General features: G+C 35.3%; 1 protein-coding gene across 3 annotated transcripts in view; it reads left to right on the forward strand.

Annotated features, from left to right (window-relative positions):
- MOB1B (MOB kinase activator 1B) overlaps positions 1-12,058 on the forward strand; it is a 144,014-nt gene that overhangs the window by 88,595 nt on the left and 43,361 nt on the right. For all 3 annotated transcript variants that reach the window (XR_005215875.1, XM_037829939.1, XM_037829937.1), the window contains exon 3: positions 7,114-7,207. Coding sequence is in view for 2 of the 3 variants with exons in the window: in XM_037829939.1 (XP_037685867.1) it covers positions 7,114-7,207 (94 nt within the window). In the remaining variant the exon portion in view is untranslated. The remainder of the gene's footprint in view (positions 1-7,113; positions 7,208-12,058) is intronic.

The following is a 12,058-nucleotide window of genomic DNA, read 5'->3' on the forward strand; positions in this document are numbered from 1 at the left end:
AGCTGCCACCCACTGATAACTTTTAGGAAACAGAAAATTTTATTGTAATGTTATAAAACTTAACTGTGATAGCATTTGAAAAAGAATAGTATTTAATATAATGTGGATCAAGAAAGTCGAGTTACTGTTTTTGTTTCCTAGGCTGCTTAAGAAAATACCATGAAGTGGGTTGGATTAAACAATAGGAATTTATTTGCTAACAGTTTTGAGGCTAAAAAAAAAAGTACAAATCAAGGCATCTTCAAGGTGATGCTTTCTCCCAGAAAACTATGGCATCCTGGGGCTGGCTGCTGGCTATTCATGGTCCTTAGCTCATCACATGGCAATGCACATGGCGGCCTCTACTGGCCTCTCCAGGTTTTGTTGATTTCACTTTCTTACTTCCTGTGGCTTTCTCTCTGGTGCACTTCACTCTACTTATAAAGGACTCCAGTAATAGGTTTAAGACCCATCCTAATTGAGGTGGACCAAAGGTTCCTAACTGAAGTAACCTCATCAGAACTTCTGTGCCACATGAGCTTCTGACATTTCTGTATATAAAAAGAGATCATCATCTTTCTCTGTCTCAGTTGCAGAAACTGAGTGTCTACTACTGAAATGCCTAGAACTTTGGGAACTTTTACAGTTTCTCAGACAGTCCATAATTCTATTATAGCTGGACAAAAATTATTTTGGATTGACGCATTAGAACATCTTCTTAGAACATATAATTCTGCCTAGAAAATAATAGTAGCATTTGACTGAAGTGTTGAATGCTAAAATTTTCCTAATTTATATTAATCTTCCCAAATGACACTTTGAGAATAGGGTTTGAGGCTGGATACATAGTTCCACTCACTGGCAGTGATAAACATTTTTGGTACATAAAGTAATGAAGGGAATTTGTTGATAAGCTTGGCATCTTAATGGCCTTTTGGTTATAGTACACTTGCCAGATGAAGAAAAATGGTAGAAGATGGGAAATCTTTACAAATTTAACAACTCTTCTCATGTCAAAAGCAGATCCTGGTTTTGAACATTCTTTTGGTGGAAAGATGGAAACAGGGGTGTTAGCTTAAAGAAGATAGAAGGTTCAAGGTTCTAGAAATAGCAGGGTGGATGACTTGCACATAATTTATGTGGTACAGAATCCTATGGCCATATATTTGTTTGGGGAAGGAAACTAACATTTAGTAAGTGCCTACTTCAAGATAGGCATGTATTTTTTAACACTCCATAATAAGTCTCCTTTTTTTTCTGTTGCTATTGTTGATTATTTTAATGATTAAAACAAGCAAGAAACAAAGTCAACCAGACTGGTTTGGGAACTGAAAATTCATTCTTTTCCCTTGAGCTTTACCTGTCTTCCCTACCATCCCCCTCAAGTCCCCCATTGTGTCTTGTTCATGCCCTTTTTTTTTTTTTTTGCATATTTATTCAATTTTCCTTTTTTTCCCCCAAACTAGCGTCCTTTTTCTTTTTTTTTCTTTTTTTTTAAATGTTTTTCTTTATTAGAGAAGTTGTGGGTTTATAGAACAATCGTGTATAAAATACAGGATTCTCATACACGAGCCCATCAACAACAACTTGTGTTGGTGTGGAACATTTGTTACAACTGATAACACATTTTTATAATTATACTATTAATTAGAGCCTATGATTTAATTTAGGGTTCACTGTGTAGTGTAATTCCAGGGATTAAAACAAATTTTTATTCTATTAACCTATACACAATCTAACATTTCCTTTTTAAATCATATTCAGATATATATATTTCAATACTGTTCAATTGCATTCAGAATGTTGTGCTACCATCACCACCATCCATTGCCAAAAATTTCTGTCATTTCAAATAGGAACCCTATATGTTTTAAGCTTTAACTTCCATTCCCTACCCCTACCCTATCCCTACCCTATCCCTACCCTATCCCCTGGTAATCTATATTCTATATTCTGACTCTGTGAGTTTTCTTATTCTAATTGTTTCACATCAGTGAGGTCATATAATATTTGTCTTTTTTGTGTTTGGCTTATTTCATTCAACTTGATGTCTTCAGAGTTCATCCATGTTGTTACGTGAATCAAGACTTCATTCCCTTTTACCACTGAATAATATTCCATTGTATCTATTTAACATTTTGTTTATCCATTCATCAGTTGATGAGACTTGGGTTGCTTCTGTGTTTTGGCAATTGTGAATATTGCCGCTATGAACATCAGTGTGCAAATATCTATTCGAGTCCCTGCTTTGAATTCTTTGGGGTATATACCTAGTAGTGGGATTGCCGGGTCATATAGTAATTCTATACTTAGCTTTCTTAGATATTACAGAACTGTCTTCCACAGTGGCTGCATCATTTTACATTGCCACCAGCAATGAATGAATAAATCCATTTTAAATGAAGTTCAGGGAGGTTAAGTAACTCAACTAGCAAAAATTATAGGTTTTCCTGTTTTATGTGGAAGACAGTTTAAGAATTATTACTGAAAAATCATTGCTTAGTAAATCTTGGCTCATTGAGAAGTGAGAGGGCACTGGAAACTTTTTAGCATTAAATTTGGTATACTACTCATTACTGCTCTACTTTCAAAAACAATTAATTTTGACGCCTTTTAAAGTCATTATTTTTTTTTCTGCTGCTGCTCTAGAGAGCCTGAATTAAATGAGTATAGTGCTGCTTATGGGTAATTAATAAGATGAAAAGAATTAGAATTGTTATATAGGAGGAAATGGAGTTGAGCTCAAATGTATGGATAATGGCCCCTTTATGCCTGAGAAATTTAAGCAGATATATTTTTGCCCAGGAGAATGTAGTAAGGTATTAGTGTCTAGCTAAATTGTCTTCAGTGGTGATTGGAACACTCCTTGGGATTTCCTTGAGTTTATAATAAGTTCTTACTGACTTTGCTTTATATCATAAGAATCATAAGAAAAATATGCTGAAGGGATGCTATTTACTTGAACAACAACTTATGCTTCCCTTTTTGAAAAACTCAAGAGATACCTTTTCCCTACCTGCCTATAAACTCAGTGAGATCAGACGATTATGTCAGTTTTTTCCCCTTATTTTATTTGTAGAAGCTAGCCCACTTTTTGATATATCTATGGGCCAGGCATTGTCTGGAAAGAAGTAATAGAGTTAATTTTTGCTTGGTTTTGACAAGTCAAGGATGCATTGCTCTGCAATCTAGGGCATTTGGCAAACTTTCTGTAAAGAGCCAGATAGTGAATATTTTAGGCTTTACTGGCAGTATGGATTCTATGGCAACTATTCAACTTTGCCAGTGTAGCACAAAAGTAGTCAGACAATGTATGACTGAAAGGGTGTGTTTGTGTGCAAGTACAACTTTATTTACAAAAACATGCGGTAGGTATGCCATGTTTGGCTCCTAGTTTGCCAACCCCTGTTCAAGTGTTATCACTAAAATAATAGTAAATAAATAAATAATTACCTAGCTAATATAGGAGAAAAATAGAATAATAAAAAATAATCCTAAAGAACACAAGAAAGGAGAGAAAAAGAATTATAGAACATAATTCTATTTAAGCAAATAGTAAGATCATAGATATGAATCTAGATATTAGTAATTATATTAAATGTAAAGTACAAAATGTACCAATAAAGATTGCCAAGTTGGTTGCAAAGCAAAATACATATGAAATGATGCTTCCAAGAGACACACTTTAAATTTACTGATACAGAAAGATTGAATCTAAGAAGTGAAACACTAATCCAAGGAAAGCTAATATTATCATGTTAATATAGATAAAGTAGACATTAAGGCAAAATACATTTTAAAAGAAGGAGATTTTAAAATGATAAAGGGTTCAATCCACAAAGTATATAAAATTTTGAATTTGTCTCTAAACATCTCAGAAATACATTAAAATTAATTGAGAGACTAAAAGAAGAAATCCATGATCATAATAGGAGATTTTAACACTCTTCCCTGTGTAAATGAGAGAAAATGTAAAGAAAAAAATCAACAAGAAGTTAGAAAAATTTAAGCAAGATGATTAACAGACTTGACCTGAGGGACACAATACCCAGATACTTCAGAGTATCCACAAGCACATTTTTAAAAATTGAAAGGATTCAAGTCATATAAAATATGTTCTCTGACCATAGTGAAATTTAGCTAGAAAACAGTAACAAAAAGCTAGAAAATCTGTGTATGTCTGGAAAGAATAAGTCACAATGGAAATTAGAAAATATTTTGAGCTGAAATATAATGAAAATGCTACATATGAAAATTTGTGGGCTGTAGCTAAAGCTATTCTTAGAGGGAAATTTAGAGCCTTAGATACATATATTAGAATAGAAATTTTCAAAATTAATGTTCTAAATATCTATCTCCAGAGGTTAAATAACAGCAAATTAAATGCAAAGAAAAAGAAAATAATAAAGATAAGAGCAGAAATTAGAATAGAAAAAAAAAAATACAAGAAAGAGAATCAGCAAAGCTTCCCTCCAAAAAAAGTTGATTTCTTGAGAAGTTTAATAGAATTTATAAACCTGACAAGAGTGCTTAAGAAAAAATTGAGAGAGCACAAATAATCAATATTAGGAATGAAAAAGTAAATATTACTGCAGATCCTGCAGCATTAAAAAATCATAAGAAAGTATGAACAAATTTATTAAAATAAATATGAAATTTTAATTGAAGTGGACAAATTCTTAGAAAAATTTAATTAGCAAAGCTGGCACAAGAAAATATGAACAGTCCTATAACTATTTCTGAAAAATTAGAATCTAATTAAAAACCTTACTACAAAGAGATTTCCACCAAACATTTAAGGCAGAAATGACACCAGTCTTTCTCACGTTCTTTTAGAGAATGGAAAAAAGGCTACTAGTTTTATGAGTTCTGTTTGGACATTAAGAGGAAAGGAGATAGGTCAGCCTGACTTACGAACCTGACATAAAAATCCTAATGAAAAGATTAACAAACTGAATCTAGCAATATATAAAAAGGTTAACATATCGTGGCCAATTTGACTTTATTCAAGGAATACAAGGTTGGCTTAATATTTGAAAATCAGGCATTATAATTCACCACATTAACCAAAATAAAGGAAGAAAGAAAATTGTGTGATTATTTAATACATGGAAAAAATATTTGATAAAATTCAAAATCAATTCTTAATACAAAACTTAGCATATAAATAATAGATGAGAACTTTCTCCTGATAAAATATACATATTTACAAAAAAGCTACAGCAAACATCATACTTAATAGTGAAATATTGAAGTTTTTTTTTCAGATTAGGAATGGGTCAAGAATATCCAATACCACCACTTCTATTTACTATTTTCCCAGCAAGAAAAGGAAATAAAAAGTGTAACCACCAGAAAGGAAGACAGAACACTTTCATTCATAACCAATGTGAATGTGTATGTAGAAATTCCTAAATAATTAATAGGTGAGTTTAGTAAGTTTTTGACTCTGAGGTTAAATTATGAATTGTATCAAAAATATAAAAACCTGGGAATAAATCTAATGAAATATATGGAAAACTCTTCCTTTATGATTAGCACTGTTTATACCCTTCTTAAGTATATCCATGCCAAAGGTCATGAAAATATTTTTCTATGCTACTTGCTGACCCTTGTCACGTTTACCCATCCCTCAGCACCCCTGACCCTCAGCTCCTCCCTGAGCCTTTAGCCCTTCCCTGACCCTTAGCACCTCCCTAAACTTTAGCTCCTCCCTGTTCCATTAGCTTCTCCCTGGTCCCTTAATACCTTCGTGACCCATCAGCCCCTCCTTGGTGGCTCACCACCTCCTAGGCCCCTCAGTTCTGCCTGGGCCCTTGGCTTCTCACTTGACATCTTTGCACACATTCTAGAATGGCTGACCCTTTGGCATTTCCCCTGTACTCTGAGCGACATGAGGTCAGGGGCCTCATCTTCCCGATGTATTGCTTATTGCTTGTCAGAGAGCCCGGCATTCTCTGTAGAGCTCATTCAGTTCATGTCCCATTGGCACATTCCCCTAATCCTTGATCCTCTAGCACCTCTCCCAATCCCTGACCCTTTCCCACTGCCCTTGACCTCTGATCTCGTCACACATCCCCAATTTGTGACCCCTTAGTAACTCTCAGAATCTCCCTGAGTTCCCTTCTCCTTCCAACTCCGAGTTGTCATCCCTCCAGAGCTGTCCCCACACCTCTCCACCCCCCCAGGACCCCTCATTTATCTTCATCTGCCCCTGAACCCCCAAACCCAGATATTCATCAAGGGCCTTCATCCATGGGGGTGGGGATTTTGGGGGGGCAGATTGCAACCTGAACAGAAATACACAAATTCTAATTACAAAAAAAAAAAAAAAAAAAAAAAGAAACTTTATGTACTTTACCTTTACAGTTAGGTGTACTGTTCACCTGAAATTATTTTTGCATGTGATGTGAGTAAAGAGTCTAGTTTCGCTTTTTTCCATAAAGATAACTAGGTGACTCAGAACTGTTCATTGAAAAGACTGCCCTTTTCCTGTTGTTCTGCACTTGATGGCTTTGTCATAAACCGTGTTTCATCTGTGCTTGCATCTGTTTCTAGTCTCTAGTCTCTTGCATTGGTCTACTAAGACTATCTGTCTTATTCATTGTGCTTTATTAGTCTTGATATGCAGCCCTTCCACATTGTTCTTTAAGAGTGTGGCCCTCTGTGTTTTCAAATACATTTTAGCCTTTTTCAGTGACATCACACTTAAATTTTAATTTGGAATTCCATGAGGTAGAGCATCTCTTCATATGCTTTTTGACCACCTGGAAATCTCTTTTGTGAAGTACCAATTCAAGAGTATCTCATATTTTTCTACTGCATTGTCTTTTTCTTACTGATATGTACAAGTTCTTTACATATTTGAAAACCAGATTTTTATTGGTTATATGTGTTGTGGATAATTTCTCCCACTCTGTGCCTTGCCATTTTTCTCTCCTAATGATGTCTCTTGATGAACAAAATCTCCTAATTTCAACGTAGATCCAACGTCATGGTTTCTGTGTACACTTTTTATCTGTTCTTGATAGAGGAAAGAACACTGATAAATCTCAGATTCTCCTTGAGTAAAATTAAAATTTAATTTTCATTTTAACCATTCTGTTTTACTAATAACTGAAATTTGCTTTGCAGCTGTGGATTTTTTCAATCAGATCAACATGCTTTATGGAACCATCACGGACTTCTGTACAGAGGAGAGTTGTCCGGTGATGTCTGCTGGCCCAAAGTAAGCCATGGTTAATGATTGTCATTTTTACTTTATTTTATGGTACTTAGATAAAGAAGTTTTCTGACCATATAATTTCTCTCTTTAGCATCTCCTTCAATGGTTTGCCAGTGATTACTATTTCAAGTATCATCTGTCTTGCCTTTCCTCTGCTTAAGCCCTAGTCCTTCCAAACTAGATTACTGAAATTACCTTGGTGTTCTCCCTATTTCTTATGCTCTTTGAAAGTTTACTGACTATCTTTTTTCTCTTGGATATTTTTTCCCCCTTCTGATCTTTTTCCTGTCATCTTCTGCTAATATTTTAAAAAGTCATACTCATCTTCAAGGCCCAGATCAAATGCTTGCTACTCAATGAAGCCTTCTGATTTCTTCAGACTAGATGTGATCTTTCTATTTGTCTTTTTTGACTTTATGGTGATTACATTTCTTTATTACATTATTTATACATGTCTTATTCCACCTGTTAGATGTAAATCCCTTTTGGGGCAAGGACAGTGTCTGCCACGTAATTAACACTCAATAAATGTTGGTTGGATCAATTAATTTTTGAAACTTCACTAAGCAATTATTACTATTACTAATAATAACAATAGCAGCTACCATGTATTTATTGCTTCATAAAAGCTAGGCCTTTACATGCATTGCATCTTTTACTTCATACAGCAACACTGTGAAGTAAGAATACTTGTCATCTTTATTTCACAGAAAAAGAAGATTGAGTCTTAGAAAGGTTTAGTAACTTGTCCAAGGTCCTATTATCTGTCAGTGTCAGGGCTGAAATGCAGGTCTGTTTGATTTTACTATCTATTGCTACGCTCTGCTATTTCCTTATTATAATAGTATTAATGTTTAAAAGGCATAAAGAAGGGGAAAGTTTTATTCTTAATGCTGACTTTTTTAAAAAAAGAGAATGTTCACCTCTTCCACTCCCCCAATGTATATGAGGTGTGAAGATCAAACTAAAACAACAACACAAACTAATGGCTAATCACTTACTCTACTAATTCTTTCATTGCTCAGAGTATTTTGGGTAACTTGTAAATTGCCATATCAGAGTCAGATAACTAGCAACCCAAGAAATTCAGTTTTATTACTTCGGAGTCATACTTTATCTTTTGACTAAATCACATATTGACTATTATTCCTCACATTGACTGCAAATCTCAGAATTCAGTCCTTTAAAAAAGAATGACAATTTGCCATCAGTGAGATTGCTGAAAATGATATGTTGGCATTTTTTAAAAAGAAGTTTTTTTTTTTTTTTTTTTTTTGACGATTTGCAGAAAAGTTTACTCTTTATTGTGTCTCACAAAGGGCAGTTGATAAAATACATTTCTGGGCATCCTCCTCAACAAAACTGAGCTTCAAATATAAGGATTAAAATTCATGGATATCATGGTCTTTTCAGTCAATATCCTCTTATGAGATTTTTGTTGGGTACTTTTAAGGAAATAAATTATTGCTTTAAAAGAATTATTGCATGAACTGATTGGTAAATTTATTTAGGAATTCACTTCCACAAACTGGTAATTGATGATTAGGCTGATAGAATCAAGAAACTAAGCACAATTTGCCTTCCAAGTTTTATTTTATTTTATTTTGTCATCTTAAAGAAACTTCTTGTTCAGCAATCCAAGCCCAATTACTCCCTCCTGAAATATGACTTCTGCTTTCTAAGCTCATGCCAGTTAAAAAGAAGTTTTTAAATGATTTTGAACATCATTCAAATAAATGTGTAGTTTCCTAAAGTAACTTCTTTGAAAATAACTTATTTTGAAATAATTTTAAGTTTACAAAGAACTGTCATATCCCTTTCACCCAGATTCCCTGTTACCATTTTAACACTTTTGCTTCATCACTCACTCTTTCTGTATGTATACTCATTAACATTAATATTTTCCTTTTGAGCAAGTTGTAGAGATGATGCACCATCATCTCTAAATATCCAATGTGTATTTTCTAAAAAAACAAGGATACTTGTCTACATAACCAGCCTACATATTCTCCAAATCACTACCTCCTGTCCACAAACACTATTCATATTCACCAGCTGCCTCAACAATATCTCATTTTTTCTTTTCTGGTTCAGTATCCTATCTAAGAATGTGTATTGCATTTATTTGCCTTAACTCTTTGGGTACCTTCGATCTGGAACAGTCCCTCAGTCTTTCCCTGCATTGCCTTTTGTGCAGAAAAGAGTTATAGCAGGCATAACTACCATCTTTTAAAAGCCCTACTTACAAGATTGGCCCTTAAAAGAGCATCTGGGAACCCATGAATCTCGAAGACAGTTGTATAAAAATGTAGCTTATGAGGGGTGACAGTGGGATTGGGAATGCCATAAGGACCAAACTCCACTTTGTCTAGTTTATGGATGGATGTGTAGAAAAGTAGGGGAAGCAAACAAACAGACAAAGGTACCCAGTGTTCTTTTTTACTTCAATTGCTCTTTTTCACTCTAATTATTATTCTTGTTATTTTTGTGTGTGTGCTAATGAAGGTGTCAGGGATTGATTTAGGTGATGAATGTACAACTATGTAATGGTACTGTAAACAATCGAAAGTACAATTTGTTTTATATGACTGCGTGGTATGTGAATATATCTCAATAAAATGATTATTAAAAAAAAAAAAAAAAAAAAAAGAGCATCTGGGAATTTGAAGTTCAGAAAGGTTTCCACTACCTTAAGTGATAGAGTGGCTAACTGTGCCTAAACTGTTTGTACAAACAATATGGTTTATGGTGAACACCTGCTTTCCTTCTGAGAGTCTGGAATTTGAATACATGTCAGAAAGAGGGTGCCTACATGACCATCCCCCAGTATAAAATGCCTGGGTGCTGAATCTCTGGTGAGCTTCCCTTGTAGACAACATTTCACATGTGTTGCTAAAGGAATTGAGCTCATCCTTTGTGATCCCTGGGAGATAATTCTGGAAGCTTGCTCCTGGTTTCCTCCAGACTTTGACCCACACTTTTTCCCTTTACTGATTTTGCTTTGTGTCCTTTGGCTATAATAAATCATAGTCATGAGTGTAACTGTATGCTGAGTCCTATGAGTCCTCTTAGATAATCTATCATCGAACCAGGGGGTGATCTTGGAGCGCCCTAACAAAGCCTGACATTTTGTAGGATGATCTTCAGCCTGGGTCTGTCTGATGTTTCCTTTATGACCACATTCAGGCCATGCATTCTTGGCAAGAAACTCTAGAAATAAGACTCTGCTTTTCTCAGTGGATCACATTAGGAGGCACACACAATGTTTCCCATCATAGGTGATATCAACACTTGTCATGTTGGTGTCCTCCAGGTTTTTTCACCTTAAATTTATCATTTTTCCCTTTGTAATTGACTAGTGTTTCATTGGGAGATATTCTGTGATAATACCAATATCCCATTCCTGTGACTAGGAAGAATTATTGCCACTTTGAATACTGCCTGTAAGTATTGAATACTGCCCTTACCCCACAGAAACCTTCTCTAAAAAGCTGGTCCAGGAAGAAGTTACATAATCGTCAGAAGTAATAGGCACAGGATCTATATAAATATGCTACAAAAACAAAAAATAATTAGTGAAATAGAATAATCAAATGGCAGATGAAGAACATTCACCAGAAAACATTGCCTCTGAATAGAATAAAACTTTGATCAAATTCAAAACGATTGAAGAGCTCAGGAAAGGTATAGTGATAACATAGGAGATAAACATAAGCTGGCAGTTCTCAGGAAAGGCATTTAAGAGAAATGAAAGCAATACTAAAAAGGCACAAAGGTGTGTATGAACCTTTACTTCTTTCTCGCCCATGGGGATACATAACTGCAGAGCCATTCATAATCCAGTATCTCTCTATTGCCTGCCTCCTGACAGACCTCATCCTGCAGAGGTGTGTTGTGGCTTTTACCTCGCAGGGTGGACAATTTACTTTGGAGAAGTGTCCTCTGCAGACCTTGTCTGGGGTCTACTGTTGCAGGTGCTTTTTTTGGTCTTTCCTCACCTGTTTGAACTTAAGTGCATCAGGTAGCCCTTACTGCCATGCTGTGGTTGAGAGACACAGATGCCTCCTAGTTTTACCAAAGAAAGCATGTGCATTTCTGTTTTTTTTGGTTCTTTCTGTGGGTGATTTTTTTTTAGAGGAAAAGGGACCTTTTCAATATGAGATCCTCTTTCAGTACCTCTTAATTCTGGTTAGTATTACTGGTGCTTATTTAGGTGTTGTGTTCATCACATGTGAAAATAAATGATTTTAATTTTGCTATTTATATGGTTAGTTATGCTTTTAGAAATTAAATAACACCTGTCTTCTAAGACAGTACTTTCCTCAGGCTTTATTTGAGAGCTGTGTTGGTGTCTTTGCTTGTGTGTGTGTGTGTGTGTGTGTGTGTGTGTGTTTGCATTTAACCCTAAGAAAAGCTATAGCTGGTCTAAATTCAGGAATAGGCATAGATTTATCTCCCTTCCTGCCCCTCTCTCCCATCTCTCCAGTCCCTTCTCTCCTTCGCCTTCCTCCCTACTCCCCCCCTTCCTCTCCTCTTTCCCTCTCCTCCCTCCCTTTCTTCCCTCTCCTGCCCACTTTCCTCCTTCTTTCCCTTCCCTTTTCCCCCTTTCCCTTCCTGCACCTCCCACACCTCCTTCCTTCCTTTCTGAGAGTCTTAACTATTGCCTCTTGTTACTGTTAAGCAGATGTAGTCCTGTGATGGTTTGCCATTTTTAACAGCAGTTGCAGATTTGCAGCAAGGGAAGGCATTTGTTAATGTTTAGCCCTAGACCGTTGCAAAGTGGTATTGAGTGATGACTTATAGGACTTTGTTTTCAGATTCTAATTATCGTTATTATTAATCAAGAAATGGTGA

This window comes from Choloepus didactylus, chromosome 3 (assembly GCF_015220235.1).
Source record: "Choloepus didactylus isolate mChoDid1 chromosome 3, mChoDid1.pri, whole genome shotgun sequence".
Classification (NCBI taxonomy): domain Eukaryota; kingdom Metazoa; phylum Chordata; class Mammalia; order Pilosa; family Megalonychidae; genus Choloepus; species Choloepus didactylus.